Source organism: Phyllostomus discolor, chromosome 4 (assembly GCF_004126475.2).
Source record: "Phyllostomus discolor isolate MPI-MPIP mPhyDis1 chromosome 4, mPhyDis1.pri.v3, whole genome shotgun sequence".
NCBI classification, from domain to species: Eukaryota; Metazoa; Chordata; class Mammalia; order Chiroptera; family Phyllostomidae; genus Phyllostomus; species Phyllostomus discolor.
In genome coordinates, this window is record NC_040906.2 from 17,871,717 (window position 1) to 17,892,016 (window position 20,300).

At 39.8% G+C, this 20,300-nt stretch overlaps 1 protein-coding gene and 1 pseudogene across 1 annotated transcript in view; one reads left to right on the top strand and one right to left on the bottom strand.

Annotated features, from left to right (window-relative positions):
- Positions 1-20,300, top strand: part of BARD1 (BRCA1 associated RING domain 1) — a 64,784-nt gene that overhangs the window by 19,929 nt on the left and 24,555 nt on the right. Inside the window, exons 4-6 of the mRNA XM_028509301.2 lie at positions 7,189-8,153; positions 16,789-16,869; positions 18,513-18,685. Coding sequence (XP_028365102.1) covers positions 7,189-8,153; positions 16,789-16,869; positions 18,513-18,685 — 1,219 coding nt within the window. The remainder of the gene's footprint in view (positions 1-7,188; positions 8,154-16,788; positions 16,870-18,512; positions 18,686-20,300) is intronic.
- Positions 10,018-10,470, bottom strand: LOC114494292 (annotated as a pseudogene).

The following is a 20,300-nucleotide window of genomic DNA, read 5'->3' on the forward strand; positions in this document are numbered from 1 at the left end:
TCATAGAATCACAGTTTTGTTTTCTGGTTTGAGGAGAGATGCTGGTTTTTCTGTGGTGAATTATATAGTGTTTCATATATGCTGTGACTTTTTTTTATAATAGGTAAAGATGAGCATTTGAATAGCTGTGTTGCTTTTATTATTATTATTTTTTTAGACAGAACTGAATACTTCTTAACTTACAAAATAATCATTCTTCAGTAAAGGCGCTAACGTTGCACAGATGGTAGCAAAGTACTTTCCTTTGATTTTTTAATAAGGGGCTAGTCTGTCAAAGAGATCTCTCAACTTCTGTTGTGAAACCTATAATAGAGGATAATTTGAAAGACACACAATGTACATCATTATAACCCTTTGATGTAGATTAATGATCGCTAAATCACATTTCTAATTGCCTCCCTTTTCTATAGTTTATTATTCAATTTTAAGAATAAACTTGGCTAAGCAGCTCCCTGGCAGCGTGCGCACCTCTGTTTCTGGACAGTTTGTGGAGCACTCGGGGATGTTTAAATGCGGAGAGCCGGTCCCCTTCAATGCCATCATTGTGAGATTTACTGTGTAGAGGAAGGACCAGTGTTTTCCTTTGTGAAATGAGTATGGTAATTTATTGTGCTCAGAAGCACTCGCCCATAAAAACTGTTGTAGCTGTTAATAGTGTGGCTTACGTTCCAACAGTGGGGGCGGTTTTGCTGTTTATAGTCTTAGCTGAGATGTGCCGTGTAAAGTCCAGAATTCACAGCATGTTTGTTGTTGTGGCCCTTGCTTACTTAGGACCATACGCACAATTAAAATACTCTTGACTAAATTTAGTGTTATTGAAGTTACTGTATACCTATACATTGCATGGATGTATGCTGCCAGCTGCTTTGTAAGTTAAGAAATATGTACACCTGAGTGAAATTTGTTGTCTTTTTAGATTGAATGTGTTGCTGCTACTTACAAGCCTTAGATTTTTTGTTAAATGCCTAATTCTATATTTTGTAAGTTTTATAAGCATCAAGGATTTCAGGATTTGACTTTTTAGTTGAATGTCATTATCTATATTTAAAATAAATTAAAAAAAACACACACACAAGTTTTTACAGACTACCAGAGGATAAACCTTTACTCTTTGTAACCCGCAGTCTTTCTTAAAAGATAGTCCTGGTAACATTTCATTTTGACCTTTTCTCTAGACTTGAGATTATATCAGAAATGGCTTAGCTTGAAGTCTACTTACCACTGTGGAGGAAGACCTTGTTGAATTTAGACATTAAGTCTCTGTGTGAGTGGATGTACCTCATTCCGTTTGTTATGATTTCCAAGGCCCTGGCCTAGTAGCACTTTGGAACCAGGGGAAGGTCGGCTGGGACGTTAGAAAGGATGCGGGAGGGTTTGCCCCTCTCCATACACTCTTGCTTTCAGCTGGGTTCGTCAGTCACTGTCTTTCCAGTGCAGTTCTTCCATTTTTCTCCCAGGAGTAGGGGATGGCTTCTTCGGAGTGGAGTGGAGTGTGACCGAATTCCTTGGCGAGGCAGGGGTCGAGTCTTTGTAATTTTTACTGAGATAAATACTAATTACTTGTTTTCAAAATGCACTTTTTTTTTTCTTTTTTTAACCTGTCTAAAGTACTGTCTTGGCAGATCTATTTATAAAGATAGTACTTTTACACCCAAGCAACATGAGGTAGAAGAATAGATAGAAGACTAGATTTTGAGATTTTAGTTTACTAATTTTCTAGTGTATTATTAACTTTGAATGGATAAAATAATAAAACAGTGTTCTGCGTGAAGAAAAATGTCTGTGTAACACCTTGGTCGTGAAAGACATGCATATTTCCTGAACAGTGGGTGTTGCCAGTTCTTAGGAGTAAGACACCATGGCTTTCTTCTTGCGATGACTCAGCTTTAGAACTTGGTTCATTAAAATTTTTCTTCAGATCCTGTCATGTAAGAAAAGCTCCACACAAAGTTCTTTTCAGCTTGAATAGGGAGTGACCTCTGAGGAGAAAAACAGAACGTGATTCAGGTACCGTACTTTGCCATGTATAATGTGCTCCCATGTATTATGCACACCCATGATTTTGGCCCAAACTTTCAGGAAGAAACTTTAGTTTTAATTTTTAAATTCAGTTCTTTATTTACTTATATTTCATACTTGGTTTTTGTATTATAAAGGAATGCTAGCGTTTATTTTTGAACATATTATGATACGAGAAATTTTATGTAACATAATTACAAAACACAAAAACAGATACATATTATAGTACAGGAGATTTTATGTAACAAATAAAATTACAAAACACAGGAACAGATACAAGGTATTTCAGGTTTTACCCATGTATAAGGCACATCCTTATTTTTCCTTCAAAAATGTGGGCAAAAAGTGTGCATGCATTACACATGGCAAAATACGGGGAGTTTCCTTTTTCTTTCTTTTTTGTTTTTCTTTCGTTTCTTTCTTTTTTTAAAAGTATAGAGCAAAGAAAACATGTCCTAAGTGTCCCAGTTAGAGGAGATTATTACTGTCAGCGTTAATTGTAGAGCGAATATCAGGCCCTGTGAAATTACTGCTTAGTCATCGCCCAGCCCGCAAGGTGGCTGTGATGGTGGCTTCCCTGCCTTTCCCGGTGTTGCTTCTGCCCCTGAAACGGCCTTTTGGTAACCCAGTGGCTGTGGAGAGGAGAGCCCTGGGCTATGTTAGGAGGCTCCCCCTCCACCTCCCGTTTAACTTTTCTTTCCTCATCTTTAAACTGACAGAATGGACGAGTGATCCCTCAAGATAACTTTTTAGCCCTTAAAATGAATTCTAACCTCCCTCGTCAAGATTTAAGGAAGGATGTAAAATAATTTATTCATCAGTTCTCTGAATATTAAGTATAAGTTCACCACTGTGCTCGTGGCCTGGGTTGGTTTTACCTGTCTGTCTGGGGTGCAAGGGGAGAATTTGAAGGACTATTTTTAAAAGCAAAATGCATGCGCTTAGAGACAAAAACAAAGTGGAAGAACTTGAAGAGGTCACTTGTTACAGTGAAAGTGCAGTGCTGGTTGTACGGTTCCCTCGCTGGGGGTTTCTTGAGCGTCTGTTAATGGGCAAGATTGGTAGGTCTAAAACACACTACACACAGAGATTTTAATGCACAGTGCAAGCAAGGAGAACTCACTTCTCCTGTGTGTCTCCTTGACTGTCGCACTGCCACACCACAGCACCACTTCACTGCGGACACCAGGTGTGGGGCTTTCACACGCAACGAGCCATTCGGTGACACCAGCTGGGCGTCCTGCAGGGTCCTCAGTTCTGACCCTGTCTACCTGGAGATGGCATCAGATCTCAGGTTAGGAGCGCGGTCCCACAGACTGTCCTCCCCCTGACCCCACAACCTTCTCAGGCTGATTAATTTGCTAGAGTAACTCACAGAGCTCAGGAAAACATTGTACTTACTACATAACTGGCTCATTACAAAAGGATGTGATTTAGGAAGGGCCAGATGGAAGAGATGCGCACAGGGCAAGGTGTGTGGGAACGGGTGCGGAGCTCCCACGCCCTCCCTGGTTACATGACTCTCCCAGCACCTTCACCTGTTCCCCAGCTCGGAAGCTCTCTGAGCACAGTCCTTTAGGTTTTCGTAGAGGCTTTTGTACATCAGTGAGATTGATTAAGTCATTGGCCATTGGTGATTGATTCAGTCTCTAACTGCTCTCCCCTCTTGGAGGTCAAGGGGTGGGACTGAAAGTTCCTTCCCTCTAATCATGGTTAGTTTCTCTTACACCAGTTTTGTTTACGTTTGTTTAATTTATGTAATAAATATATGAGAGAACATTCTTTTTTTTGTTGCTGATATAAGTGGTAAAAAGTGTGTAGGGTAAAACATGAAAAAATTTCCCTCTACTCTTTTCCTTCAACCACAAAGCATAGATTCCTTTCTTTTTCAGAAGGACTGTTTTCATTGTTTAACCATCTCATTTTTATTTTCTGAATTTATAAAAATACTTGAGTATAAATGTAACAGAATTTTTAAAATATAAATGGGATTTTACCACACTTAGACGTGTCTTCAAACTCTTTGCATATTAATTAATTATATAGTGGTTGGCTAAGATTTTGTAATATAAATGCTCCATACTTAACTCATCCCAGCTGATGAACGCTGACTTTTTCCCTCATTCATGCTACTACAAACATTGCCGTGATTAACATTCTTACACATCCCTGGCAGGCATGTGCATGAATATTTTGTATGTTTTATAAGATAGATTACTAGAGGTGCAATTCCTTTGTGAAAGGGTATATGCATTTAAAATTTGCAAATATTTTATCATATTTTCTTTGAAATACCTGGATTTGATTTGCAAATCTTTTAGCAGGTTTGTATATCTTTGATCATAATTGGCAAAGGGCCCATCATGGATTCTTTCACATGCAGCGAGCTTGGGAAATTGAATGTTTTTGTAATGAGTAGAAATTGGCCTGCTCTGCCCCTTCCCCCCGCCCCCACCCCCTCAGTGAGGAGATACTACCACATCTGTCAGAGTTGCTTGCTGAAGACAGCCCTGAGAAATGGCCTGGATGAGGGGCAGCCGGGGCCCCGCCTCCTTGGTTCACCCCGTGAGGACGTGCAGGGATGCTCAGGGCCCTGCGCAGCTCGTCTCTGTGGTCACGGTGCTGATGTTCTCTTAGATGCATTCAGTGGTGTAAGGCAGACACATGGGAATCATCCTTGTCACCTCCTCCCCTGTCTTTTCTTTTGTCACCCAATCCTATGAATTTTAGCTCCTGAATACTTTTAGAATAATTCTACTTTTTTTTCCTTTCTCTATCACCACCCCCCTAGTCTCTTATCTTCTACTCACACTCCCACTTTGGCCTCTTAACATTTATTCTTGTGTCTACTCTTGCCTTCTCCCAATCTGTTTCCCTACACTCGAGCCAAGAGTGATGATCTTTTAAAAACACAGAGGCAGTCTTGCCACCTGAGTTAAGCAGAACATTTTATTGGTTTTCTGATGCTCTTAGCATAGGTATCAGAGTCTTTAATATTGCCAGCAGGACTTTTCATGGCCTGGTTATAGCCCATTTTTATAGTCTCATCATTATACCACTTTCTTCCTTGGTCTCTGCAAGGCAGGTGTACTGGCTGTCATTAGTTCCTTAAGTATATAAACATATTATAAGCCCTATTGCATCTTTAAACATTTTATCGTCTTTCCTAGCCTCTTACTTTAGTTAATAGTCCTTCAGATTATGTATCTCATACTTTTTACCATATCTACTGCTACAGTCCTTGCTAAAGCCACTGTGATCTTAATCTTGGATGATAGCCATGTAATGGTCACTGGGTCCCCTCCCCCTTTCCTTTCTAGAGTTCCTCCTTTGCATAGCAGCCAGAGTGGTCATTCATTCTAAAGTGTAAAGCTTTGTTTTCCTTCCCTGAATTGAGACTCAGTGAGATGCAGCTTGCTTTACATGAATTGTAAGCTCTCACTCATTTATTCAGCAAGCTTACTGAGCCCACGTGCCAGACACTATACACACTGGGGCTTTGGCAGAGTACCGATGTGAATATTTGCCTTTAGAGAGCTCATATTCTGATGGGAAGGGAAAGACAAGACACAAAAAACATAAGTACGAGTGAAATAAGTAGGAGGGGAGGATTTATAAGTTTAATTGGGACGTTAGGCATAAGGGATTGTCTCACAAAAAAAGTGACATTTGAGCAATGACCAAAAGTAGGTGAGAAGGAGCCATGCAGTTATTTGGGGAAGAGTTTTCTGGGAAAGGGTCAGCCAGGGCACAGGCCCTGAGAGGCAGAAGTGTGCTGTGTATTTGAGGAGCAGCAGGGGGGCTGAGTGCTGTGCATGGTGAGTGAGGGGAGGGGAGGGGAGAAAAGGAAGGTGAGGAAGATCTGGTTGTTGCTGGGCGTGTGCTCAGCTACTAAGATTTTAGTTTTTATGCAGTCAGATTGGAAGGTTTTGGTAGCTGGAGGGTTTTAGTGACATGGTCTGACCATAAGAGGATTGCTGGCTGCAGTGTTAAGAATAGACTTCTGGGGAATGAAGCAAAGACGTAATTAGAGAGGTGACTTACGAGGCTATTGTAATAACCTGGTGAGATGACGGTGTGTTACACCAGGGTACCAGGAGGGTGTAAGAAGCTGTCAGATTTTGGATATGTTTGGGAGGTAGAACTGATAGAACTGCATTTTGCATTAAGGGATATGAGAGAGACAGTAGAGGCAAATTTGCCTCTCAGGTTTTTGTCCTAGGCAACTGGACTGTGGGATGTCCCATTAGGAGTGGTGATAGCAGTCATCTTTGCCTTGTTCTTGATAATAGGAAGGTAATAGGAACAAAATAGTGGATTTAGTCTTTCAGAATTAGCATGATACTGCGTGTGTGCATATTTTTAAAAAGTATTTATTTATTTTTAGAGAAAGGGGAAGGTAGAGAGAAAGAGAAGGAGAAACATCGATGTATGTTTGCCTCTCGTGTGTCCCCAACTGGGGACCTGGGCTGCAACCCAGGCATGTGCCCTGACTGGGGATTGAACTGGTGACCGTTTGGTTCACAAGCCAGCACTCAATCCACTGAGCCACACCAGCCAGGGCTGCCTGTGTATATTTTTGTACATGGCTCCGCATCAGGCTGAAGTTGCCTTCTTTCCATAATTTATTCTTTTTACAGATCATGAATGGCTATTGTATTTTGTTTTCATTATTTATTAAGAAAATCACATGGTTCTCATTTAGTTTGTTGATACTGTAAATTACATTGATTTTCAAAAGTTAAAAAAAATTAACCATCAGTTAACGTCTTAATTTTTTGACTACTGCTTATTCCGTATCTGCATATTTAGTAATTTAATATATCTTTTCTCCATGGCTCTTTTAACCACCAGCATATTGTATGCTCTGCTTCCTTACTTGTATGATCTGGTCATCCCCAGTGGAACCTAAGTTCCCTGTTTTGTTTTCTGGTGTACACCTGGATCCTAGAACATTATAGGGACTAAAGTGGGGTTCTGTAAATACTTGAATACTTGTTGAATGACCGAATATCTGTGCTTAACGGAGTTCATAGTGTAGGAGTGGAGAAAGAACACAAGTAAAGGGTGTGATACATTTCAGGAAAACCATAAACAAAATTCTTTGGGAGCTCAAGATGGGAGAGATTAAGTCCATATAACAGATTTCTTTTCTCTTTTTTCTACTAGATTTAAAAGAAGATACATCCGGGAAAAGTTTATTTCATGATGCAGAAAGCAAGAAGAATTCAATAAAAATGTGGTTTAGTCCGCGAAGTAAGAAGGTCAGATATGTTGTAAGTAAAATTTCCGTGCAAACCGAGCCTCACAAGATAAATGATGAAAATGCTCAGCAGGCCTCAGCATATGAGTATGTTTCCACAAGTCCTCCAGTGGATGTTTCTGTGAGGGCTAAAAAGTCTTCTGCAAGACCTGGAAAAAGACAGAAAAAGAAAATTTTAAACAAAATCAACCAGGAATGGAATTTAGAGGCAGACAAAAAAGATGGTGAACTTGACTCCAAAGAGGAATCTAAGGAGAAGCTGGTATCTTTCTGTATCCAGCCAACCATCATTGCCAGCCCTCAGAGAAATGGTGAAATAGACTTGCTAGCCAGTGGCTCTGTAGCAGAAGATGAATGTTTGGGAAGTTTAACCGAAGTGTCTTTACCATTGGCTGAGCATATAGAGTCTCCAGAAATTGAGAGCAGGGATGAAGTAGTGACTCCTGAGAAGAATCCCTGCGAGAATGATCTCACACCTAAGAAACCTGTGCCCGGAGGTCATAAAGGAAAACGTGGGTGTCGCGGGAGACTGTCCAGTCCCGCGTCTAAGAGATGTAGGAGCAGCGCTGCCAGCACCGGTGGAGATGTTGTGGAGCAAACGGTGCTCTCGGAAAACATCCCGAGGCCTGGCTCTTCCTTGCCACCTTCAAGGAAACGTAAAGTTGGTGACACAGCAAGGAGGAAAAACAGTAGTGTGTTAGATGAGTCCGTCAGCTCTTCACCAGGCACGCCACCTTCTGCCCTGAACAGTACGAGTCTCAGACGGATGCTGCCCAGCCCCTCAGCCATGAGGCTTTCGCCCAGTAGCAACCTTACGGCTGTGAAAAGAAATCATAAGGGAGAGACTTTGCTCCATATTGCTTCAATTAAGGTAGGAAGCTTACTTTGAAGTATGGTTTCAGAAAGAGACCAAGTATTAAACAATTCCTTTGGCGTTTGTGAAAAATGAGACCAGTTTACTAGGAAAATTAATCTACCAGAGATGTGATACCCTTAAAGATCAAACGAGAAGTAAAATTCATAGGGCTGCATGCCCATCTCAGTAACAGCAGTGGCCCCTGGGCCCCAGGAACATGATCTTGTGGGAGAAAACCCGTGTTTTAATATTTTAGCTTCTACTCTGGCAAGTGCTTTCATTTTCGCCTGCTCCGTAATGGTTTTGTTCAGTTTTCACCATACTGTTTTATGAACATAGATGATCGCCGAGTTACTGCTGGCAGCATGTCTTTCCTAGGAAGAGAGCTAGGGGCACTGGGAGAGGTGGCAGGCTTCTGTGTATTTGACACTCCCGGGGGCACTGGCGGAATTCTTCGCGAGGCTGAAAGTGGCGAGCCGAGTGTTTCTCCGGTGACCGCGGTGCTGGGCTGTGAGAAGTGGCTCCTGTGGTTCACCACAGAGGAACTTCTCTGTGCCCTGCAGCCCGCAGTTCCCTTTACTGGCCTGGTCATTGGAGTTCATCCTCTTTACTGATTGCCTCCACTCCTGGGGTGTGGCGGTGTTTGTTTTGTGGGACCTGGTGGGTTTGGGGTGCTGAGGTGGTTGGTCTTTGAAATAGACACGGGCACTGCACGTGTGGAGGAGCAGTTAGTACCATAGCTTTATGGACTTGGTTAGAAAATATGACACGGGAGAGTTTAGCACTAAATTAAGATAGGTGTTGTGATCTTCCTCTACATGCTTTGGGCAGTCCTTGGGTCTTTGGTATGGATGGGGAACTTGGGAAGTCGGAAGGAACCAACCCCTCCATGAGGTTGGTGACTTAAAACCTCTGGGAAGAACATGGAGTAGACATTGAGTCCAGGGGACCCGGTGTCTGTATGTGGAGAAGGAGGAAAGCACAAAAGTGAATTTCTCCCAACTGTTAATGTTTTATTATTTTCCTTGCTTTATCTTCCAGTAAAGGATGGATGTAGAATACTCTGTATCTGATGCACATAGGGGGAGAACCTGAAATATGACCACATGTTCAGAATTACATGTCCTTTGAACAACTTGAATTTTCGGAGATAGCTCTGGTTACATTTTAGTTTGATTTTTGCAAAGCATGTTTAAAAAAACTCAGACTATATATATTTTTGTCTTCTTATAATGTTTATATGCATAATATATACACATAAGCTGTTATAAATCTTAACATTATAATGTTATTAATGCTTCATAGACATAAGTAGCTGGCATAATAATAATTTTCTATTCATTTTTCTGAGTAACACATAAGGTGGCTGCTTTTGTTTTTACATTTTTGCTTTCTGGGAATTATTTTCAGACCACCAGGTAAGCATCCACTTAACACTGGTAGAAAATTTTCTTTTAACTGTAAGAATAATTTATCTTTGTTAATGAGGATCTCTAGGACCTAGAGCCTGGGTCATGGTTTGGCAAACTATTTCCTAAAAGGGCAGTTGGAGTAACTATTTCCAGCTTCGCAGGTCAGTTCTAACGACTGTTCAGCTCTGCTGCGGTAGTGCGAGGACAGCCACAGGCACCATGTGAACTGATAAAACTTGACCTACAAAACCAGGTGCCTGGCCCGCAGGCTGGCTGCAGTTTGCCTTCCCCTGGCCGAGGTCATGGAAACAAGCAACAATAGAATCTTTTTTTTTTTTAATGCAACATACAAACTTTATTTAACAAAAGTAACATGTAAAGCCAAACTGGCACTTTAAGAGTTAACTAGAAGAAATTTTAAACAGCTTACAGAAACCCACTTGCAGTTGCATTTAACTGAGCTCTATTGCTGTGAAGAATACAGCTCATGCACAGGTATGGATGAATGATTTGTACATTTTTCAAGTGTTCACTGAAGACTACCTTATATACACATGCACATTAAATTCGAAGAGATTTAATTGATGATCCCCAGATGTACTTCATTTTTGTTGATCTTTTGGAAGAGGTCGTCTAAAGAGAAGGATATGTGGTTCTGGCTCATGATTCGTGTAATGACCCACCTGAGACTGTGTTGGACACCAGGTCTCCTCCACTCCTCTTCGGATGTCAGATGGGTTTTGGGTACTTACTTGTCTGGAAAGTCCTCTGGGTGACATGACATGCCGGTATTCGTAGTGCTCGTCGAAGTATTTGTCTGCGTAGTAGATCTGTCGGTGGGCCATCCTGCCAGAAGAAGGTGGGTGGTGCAAAGAGGGAGAGATGGGGCAGGAAGAATGGACGAGACCCAGTGCAGCTGCCTTCCAGATCGAGGCAATGACTTGACTGTGACTAACAATAGAATCTTAAAAAAAAGGAAAAAATGGTGGCATGAAGCTGCTTGTGAGTTTTCTCCATGGAAGATTGTTTCATACAAGGTTTGTCAGGCTGTCAGGTTACTGAGAGTCTTGCCAGCTTTGGAGTTGCCCGTTTTGATTCTCTTGAGCTTATCAAATGCTCTTATTGTCATTAGTTGGCGGATTCTGATACAGTACACTTATGAAAAACTTAATTGATTTTTATTGTTTTAAATCACTAACAAGTGTCTCTTTAAAAAATTTGTTATGAGTTGAATGTACACTCCCTATGCAGCTCGATTTTAATAGAACAAATACTTGAAAGAAACTCAGTGGATTTATTTGCATGTTTTTCTTTTTATAAATAATATTTATTTCATTTTTTACCCTATCTTTTAAATTTGCAGCTGAATATGAATAATTTGTACTAGGAAACTGAATATTGCAGTTCTGCTATCTTACTTTGTGGTTTGTACCCATCTACTTGAGAAAAGGATTAGAGAGGACTGTGAAGTTAAAACCACTGTAAAATGAGCAGAGAAAGGGGAGAGAGCTTCTGCAGCTGAATAATGAAAATGGATTTGATGACCTTTCAGACAGCCAAAGCAAATATGGGAGAATACCAGGTTTTTTGCTGTCAAAGATAGATTTTTGTCATTGTTGTCTATAGTTGTTATTTTTCCTTAAAGTGTATCAGCAGACTGGTGTTTTCCACATTCCCATTGTCCCCTCAGATTGGAGGTCACGGTCGCATGATGCATGCTTGGTGTGCACACCAAGGGCAGGGGACCCTGCAGCAGTCTGGGTGTTCTCTGGGGCTAGGTCGCTCCCTTTGCCGCAGTGAAGCTTGACAGAATGATCTCTGACCTTGTTAACCAAATCGTCAGTGTCTTGCTTCAGACCTACCTCTAGGCATCTTTGTTGGCCACAACCTTTTCATAGCTACCACCCCAGTGGAAGCCACTTGTCTTTTCTTGCCTTGACTACCTGTGTTAATTTCCTGTTGGTTGTAACAACAAATTCCTACAAACTTAGTGACTTAAACTGGGCAAATTTGTTTTCTAAGGTCAGAAATCCGATACGGGTCTTACCAGGCTGAAGTCACTTGGTCAGTTATGTTACTTTCTGGAGGCTTCACGAGAAAATCCATTGTTTGATTATTTGATTTGCTCCAAGGAACTTCTTGTTCCCTGTGGTTGTAAGATGGAGATCCTGTTTTTTTACTGCAGTCAGCCAAGGAGCTTTCTTAGGTTCTGGAGACTGTCACAGTTCCTTAGTTTGTGCCTCCCTTCCTCTGTCTTCAAAGCCAGCAACAGAGTGGAGTCCTGGCATCATCTTTCTGACCTAGCCAGGAAATGCACACTGCCTTTGCTGACTCCCAGGGTGACACCAGGGCCACCCTGACAGTGCAGGAGAATCTCTCCCCTCTGGGATCTGGACCCTTCAGCTCATTGCAGAGTCCCTGTGGTCATGTAAGGTAACATGCAAGTTCTGGGGACTGGGGCATAGACAGTTTTTTTTGTGTGTGGGGAGGAGGTCATTATTCCAGCCATACCATGAAGCATTTTCTTGCCCCGCTTTTTTGCATTCAGATCTCTCTTTGAAGACATGGTAATCTACCTAAGTTAGAACCTGTTTCTCCCTGCCTACCAGTAACTCCCTGGCCCACTTGAAATGAAACCCACAGGCCTTTCCATGTCTGCACAGCACTGTGAGCCCCCTCCTTTGGGTTTCCGCTCAACTGCCACTCCTTCAGAGAGACCTTTCCTACCGTCTCTGAAACAGCAGCCCTGGCCATCCCCCGCTTGTTTTGTCCTTCTTCCTGTAACTATTATTTCCTGGCAGTACTGTGGATTTCTTTGTTTTCTCTCTTTAGAGAACAGGAATTCTCTTTGTTCATTTTTTCTATCTTCAATATCTAGAACATTGCTTGGCACATAATAGGATGATATTTGTTGAATAAATGAGTGAATTTTCCACTCAGCCATGACCTGAACCCCATCTGCTGTCACACTGAACTTTAACCTTCTCAATTATTCAGAAGCATTCAACACTTTTTTGTGTTCTTTTCTCTGGCCTTTCCTCTGCAGCCTTCTCTTTTCTGTCCTGGTCAGCTGTGCCTAACCTCAAAGCTTGGCTCACGGCTTAGTAAGTTTTCCCCCAGAATTCCCAGCGTTAGTTTCTTCTCTATGGGGACATTATTTTGTGTACACTTACATCCACTTAGTTTTCTGAGTATAATATGACTCCTCAATTAAATTTTGTGGTTTTCCAGTATATATTCTTCATTTAAAATTTAATTCCAAAATATGAATAACAACTTCATATTTCAAAAATAAAAATAAGTATTTACAGTACAAAGCCTCGCTTCCATTTCTGTTCCAGCCACTATTGTGGACAAGTCCTTCCTGCTAACCACCCTTCTTATTTTCTTGTGTATCTTTTGTGAATTTATACAAATAAGCAGATGGCCTTTATATTAGTACACACGTTTTGTACACATTTATGGTAGCATAGCTTGCCATGAGTTTTCATTATTTAACCTAGTACCTTACTGATGGATGCCTGTTTTTCTTTCTTTTGCTTTTATAAACAGTACAGTAGTAAGCAATCTTTGTTTCATATGTGAGCAGGTATATCTTTAGGGTACATTCCTGGAAGTGGGACTTCTGGATTAATGTAAAACACCTGTTATCTTGTTTGCCTTGGCAATAGAAAGATCTCATGAAACATCCAAATTGCCTAAATACTCAGGCTGCCGGAATGTAGACAGATCTTCAGCAAATAGATGCTGCCTGGACTGTCAGTTCTCATATCCTTTTCCCCTCAGGGTCATGAGCGCACAGGCCAGCTTGCTAGTTTTTAGTTTGGGGGAAGTTCAGCATTACTCGGATGAAACCTGCACAGGACTGTTCTTGAATACCTTGATGTACTTTTATTTTGTTCCACTATAGGAGTGTCGTGAACATTCTCCTTTAACCAGAACAGAAGCTGGGAACTGTTAGGCTCTTATTCCCTATCTTTCTCTTAGGCTCTTAACCATGTTACCTATGGTTAAAATGCTACTAAAAATATGTTATAAATGAGAGATTTTATGAGAAAGCATTATACCTAAGTAGAAACTAATATGTATACTCATATTGTTTTATTCTTCTGATTTAATGAAAAAATGCCTCAGTATTTGACATTTCTGTACACATAAAGAAAATTTTGATTTGTTACTCTATTATGTCACCTTTGCTGGAGAATTTGTAGGTGCTGGGAAAAACCTCCCAAGGTTCTCTAGTCTAGATACTTAAAATGGTAGTGATCACTCACAGTTCGTGTCACAGCAGTGAATGCATTATGAAATACAAGAAAGGCTCGAAGTTGGCATGTCATATGATGTATGTATTATGCAGACATAACGGATAATATTTTGAAGGCAACTCTCAAGGCATGATGTGCTGAACATAACCAAGGCGATGAGGCTCTCCTGGGTGGAGAGAGAGTCCCTGGCGAGGAGCCTCCTTCGGGGTTTGACTTTGTGATGCATTAGACTTCAAGGCAGTCGTGTTACATTGTGTGTGAAGTTGCTTTATTGCAGTTCCTTCATACTAGCTTCCTGAGACAGTGGCGAAGGACTCAAAAGCAAACTGGCATCTGTGATATTTTCAAGATTTTAATTTCTAGAACACCTCTGGAGTCAGTACCCATTTTCCCCTCTGTCTGTCACCCTCCACCTCTGTACTACCAGGAACTGACCTTGCGAAGACTGGTTGTCAGAATCTTCTGTGGAATATTTTATTCATAAACTCTGGTTCGGGAACCAGGGAAATGTTTAATGTATTTTAGAGTTCCATTCCAGATGACTAGGTTTTCTTTTTAATGACATCTAGTTGCTAAAAGAAGTTTTAGGTACTTGGTCAGTTCATATATGTGGAAAGCTTAACCATTTTGGGTAACTCATTATTATTATTATTGCATTTAACCATAAAGTCCTGTACTACTTTTATAAAGATATTTATTAATAGTATTTTGGAATAGGAATAGCTAACTTTTATAATAAGGAGAAAGTTTTGTTTGTGTGTGTGTGTTTGTTTTTAGAATGTTAATTTATTTGATAGCATATGCAAGAATGTGTGAAGAATCCTTTGAGTGAAAAGTTAGCAGTAGGAAAATGTAAGGAGTCACACATGCTTCCTTATTTTCAGCCTTTAAGGTGTTACTTCAAAATATCAAATTCTTTTAAAATTTCTTATAAGCCTTGGTAAATACTTTCCTCAGATGATTTTTTTTTTCTTGCTGTGGTTTAAAAAAACCTTGGTTTTTTTTTTTAAGTTGTGACGAGCGTAAAAGTGTGAGTGCTTATTACTCAGAAAATATTCTATTACAGAAGAAAGTAATTTAAAGAAATCAGAAACGGAAGTTAATCTATTTCCTGGAAACTTCATATTGGCTCAAGCATACCCAGTTACTGTGGACCCTATCTAATTATCATAATTTTATTTATGTGCATGACATTACATTTACATACAGGAGAAGGGTGAAAATATGACAAACTTTTAAGTACTAGGGAAGAGGAAGCAGGTTGGGTATTAAAAGCAAGCAGTTTGCAAGTCAGCTCTCCGGTTCAGGGGAGCCTGGGGGCGCACTGTTAACAAAAGACGTCTCTGATACTATGAAGAGGTTACAGGAAAGAACCATACTGCTGTCCAGCAGCCTTGCAGGACATTCTCCTTTCAGTCTCGAAACTGTCACCGTGTTCCTGTGTGACTGTTCCCTTGTGATCTTCCATTCTGTGGTGGCATTTACATTATTTTCTAGGCTTCTTTAGGTGAATATGGTTTAATGATTACCGTGTAATTAGAATGAGAACTTTTTTTTAGAAGGATTTTTGTCCACTTCTTGTGTTTACTTTCATGTCAAAGGTTGGGAATGTGTATGGTTGTGGCTACTCCTCTTCCCCTAATTGTTTAAAAAAATCATATTTGTATCTTGACAGATTTTTCTGAGCTCACTTAGAACTGACTTGAATATTAAAGCTAAAGTTGCTAAATACATGTTAACTTGCACAAGAAATACAGAATTCGCACCCCTCAAGAACTAGGGAAAATACTTCTTATTTGACCTGCTGGAGCATTTGATTTGAAGCATACCATCTTTATTTTTTATATGCACTGAATATTTAAGGTCATTTGGTTAATTTAGTAACATAGAAAAATGTGTGTTGCATGCGGATTTGTTTTTTAGAGAACTAAGTAAGCTACTGTTTTAAGGTATTCTGTATTTGAGCCCTGGCCCAGGTGGCTTAGTTGGTTGGAATGTCGTTCCATATACCAAAAGGTTGTGGGTTCAGTCCCCAGTTAGGGCACTTACCCAGTTGCTGGTTTGATCCCCTGTTGGGGCATGTATAGGAAGGAGACAGCCACTTGATGTTGCTCACATTCTGTTTCTCTCTGCCTCTCCCTTCCTTTTTCTATAAAATCAGTAAACATACCCTTGGATGAGGATTTTTTTAAAAGTTAGAAACTAATAATGCTGTATTAAGAGGATTTAATGACTTCAATATTATCAATCTATAGATGATAAAAACTCATTTCAGAAGAGCATCAGGGCTGGGAGTGGGAGAGGAGAGATTTCATTCTCCCTAAGGAAGTGCTTCACAAGACACAACATTGTCATAAGTAACTTTTGTCAAATAGAGCTTTTAACATTTATTTTTCAGAGAAATCTCTGTTAGTTACTTTTGGAGAAAATAAGCCTTGCTTCTACCTAGAAATATATCTTAGATAAATAAGGTGAATAAGAGCTAAATTGGTATATTAAGGATTAGGGTAACAGCCCATAAGACAACAGTTTTTGGCAGTTTTAACATTAGTTTTACTGAGCAGTCTTCTTCCTTGGCTTTAATTTTGTTTTAAATGATACTCAGAAACCATTTTCATATATGCTCAAAAAGGATGTATTTTACAAATGAAAGGGCTTTAAAAACTGTATTATCAGATGATCTGTGGTTCTTGTCCTTTATTTGGTATTTTGAAATGAATTTCAGTAAGCGTTGCTCATTGCAGAGATTTTGTACTCTGTATTCAAGGATGAATTCAGGACTTGGTACCTCAAAATGGTTAATTCATGCACAACTTGCCATTATTACCTCATGAACAGTAAGCATACGAGAAAAAGATTTATTTTATCTTAAAGAAGTAGAATCTTTAAAAAAACACAAAAAATCTCATTATTTTATTAATTCTCCATTATGATTTTCAATTTCTTTTTTTTTCTTTTTTGTTCTTATACTAGGGCGACATACCTTCTGTTGCATACCTCTTACAAAATGGAAACGACCCGAATGTTAAAGACCATGCTGGATGGACACCATTGGTAGTTTTCTGTTTGTTTGTGTTCTATTCCTCTTCCATTTATGTTTTATAGTTGTGATAGTTTATAGTTATGTAGTTGTCTACATATCATTCTCTGCCATGTATACACTCTTTAATCTGAAAACTTGTATTTTCACTAAGAGAAAATAATTATTTTTCATCTAGCTCATCAGGTGTGATAGGCACGAAATGAACTACCTTTTAACTACCTTTAAATTTAGGAAACCTATTACACCACACCGTGCTGCTGAGTTTAGCAGAAGTGTGGAGCGGTAACTGCCGAGACCAGCATCAGGCTCCATTCTGCAGCGTTGTGTGTAATCGGGAACATTTAGTGGAACAGAGGTAGGAGGAACTGGGTGGGTTAGGAATGTATCACAAGGCAGCGATTCGTACTGAGGATCTGCCTCAGCCTCACTCATATACCCTATCCAATTCCAGATATATAGAGGCAGTAACACTTTGCTTTATTAAACATTTTTAGAAGTCTCTGCTTATTCTTACTAAAATGCAGCATGAAGAATGGTCTGGAAAAAGAATGGCACAAATACATGGGAACAAGTGCTATGGGCTAATTACATTAGGACAGTAAGTGGGTGACTTGAATACAGCCTTAGACGTGTCAACAGGTAAGTGGATGATGCCCTTATTATCCTGGGAACTGCAAATGCACGAGAATTGGGAGATCCTCGTTAGGCCAGGCGCAAAAAAGGTTTAAAGTGGCACATAATGACTTCTCTTTGCCAGGTTTAAGCTGGGAGGGTTTAGTCTCGATCAGTCTTCATTGTTTGGACTCTATGACCTGGCTAACCTTTTCAAAGAAAATTGTTTTTTGTTTGTTTGTTTTTTTATTAAGCTACTAAGGCAAAATGTAGTAAAAACTGGCGAGTGATTTAGAGGATCTGATTTAGAGGACCTGTTGCCTAATTTAGATTCTTTCCTCTTAGAAATAAACCTGTACACGCTTAGTACATATCACCTATTGAGAATTGAACAGCACAACATGCCAGAAACTTGTCAGATTATAGCAGAGGGGCATTCTTAGCATTCATTAGACACAAGGAAAGATTTGCACTTGAGGTATCTTTGAACATTCCATGATTACCACTCATGCCATCCATTTGGTAAGCCCCTTTGAGGATCTACTCCATGTTATTTGTTATCATTGACACCAGGCATACAGTAATCTGTATATGTGCAGGAACACCACCTAGTTTATGGCCACCCACCCAATTTAGTGAATTCTATTCAGCCTTGGAGAATTTCAGATTTTATGCATGATTTGGTGTTTAAATACTTTCTAAGTGTTTTCCTTTTTTGTCATTTTAAATTTCTTACCGTAGAATAATTTAGGAGCTATAATTGGTTTAAAGCTACATTTTCTACTAAAAAAAGAGCTCTTGACCTAAGGCTCAAATGAAAGACATCTTTTCCCATGAATTGCATAGATCTTAATCATGATGTATCTTATCACAAAGATTATTAATAGTGGCTTTGACTTTGTCAACAACTTATGGTCTGTACAAGTATTTAGGTAAGAACCAATTTACTGACTGCATTTCATATTCATTTTTATAAAGTGTGGTTTTATTATGATGATATCCATTGCTCTTCCTCATCACTGTTTTCTTTTTTAAAAATTAGCATGAAGCCTGCAGTCATGGGCACCTGAAGGTGGTGGAATTGTTACTCCAGCACAAGGCACTGGTGAACACTACTGGCTATCAGAATGACTCTCCGCTGCACGATGCGGTTAAGAATGGGCACGTGGACATAGTCAAGCTGTTACTGTCCTATGGAGCTTCCAGGAACGCTGTGTGAGTAGTTCACCGTGGAGACTTTTTTCATTGACATGAATGCCTAAATCAAGGTCTGCGATGAAGCAAAGACTTTGTTATCCAGTTGATGGCTCACTTCTCTTTCACAATTAAAGTTAGACGTGACCTTTAAATTCTGGATTTAAAACCAGCATTCATGCCCTTTTCCTTCATGATACGTATTTGAGGGAAATACGCTCTTTTAATTCAGAAATAGTTTATATAATTTATTTTGGAAGCTTTGACTTTCTGTACAAATTTAGTTTTTATATTCTTTAGGCTGATTAATACTTTTTAATAAGAAAAGAATCAAGCATAGAAATAAGTACTTTATATTTTTCCTAATACTTCTGAGTTGTTTTAAATATTCCTTTCCTTTCCTCCTTTTCCTGCATAGTTAGAATAAGAACAGTTAAAATATGTAAGAATTCAGGTGTTAGGCAAGGGCAGTCAAATTGTTTCTTAGATTTTTCACATCATTCAGATGAAGCTTTGGGTAAATTGCTTTGCAGCGTCAGGGCAGCGATGCATTAGTGGGTCTCGGCTGCTGCATTCTAGGCTGTAATTTTTATAGGTAACCATGTAACACAAATTAATAACGCAGGGATATGTTATATCTTGATGCTGTTAGTGTCTGTAAGTGTGTTTAGTATTCGGATCATATGTGAAAAGATGATTGGGCAAAGTCAGGAAATACATATTCTTAAAAAAAGATTTCGTTTTGCTTTGCACACACGTGTTACATTAGATGCATATACAGATAATGGACCTAACAGATAAGAGCCTCCTGTGGGTGTAGCAAGCGATTTGATAAAACAAATGGTTACTTGGGTCAGGTGAAATAGAAGAGTTTCTATTCTTGGGTTGTTAAATCAGCCATGACTACTTTAATGAATGGGGCACTGGTCAGGGCATTAGGGAATCGAGCTTTTATTTGTGACTCTGTTACTGACTTTATAGCCTCAGGCAGGTTAATTTCTGTGCCTTTGTGTCCTCACCTATAAAACATGGGTGCTGTCTGTTACTTTTCTGTTTCTTCAGAGTGTAGTGAGGATTAATGAGCCAAAACACAGACCCTGTCTTGAGGCTTGAGCACCATGAGTCTTCAGTGCACTGTGCAGCTGGTTAATATACAAGGTGTGGGCAGGAGACAGTTAGTGGATCTGCCTTCACAGGTGCCCTCGCAGGTGGATGTGTTGGTTTAAGTAGGTTTACCTGGCGAAGTGGCAGATAATGAGAAAAAGACCCTTGTCTTCTATACTTCTTTGTTGCCTGGGAATATTTCTGTTGATACCTGTTCAAAACTTCCCTGGTTGTCCTTCTTCCCCACTGTCTCCTTTAAACAAACCCTGGTGGCCACAGTGAACCTGAGACAAGAGCTGCCAGTCCATCAGAGCCATGCTGAGTGAATGGACAGTATCAGATGCTTTTTTTTTTTTAAACATATATAGTTTAGGATTTGGTTCTTCAGTCTGCCATTAGCAAAGTTTTCCTTGGAAGGATGTAGAATTCTTAATTAGAAAATGTTATATGGACCATTGGTCCTTTCAATTGCCTTACCTAATTTAAAAAAAATTAATCTGGTACAGCAGAGATAAGTTGTTTTATAGCTTTA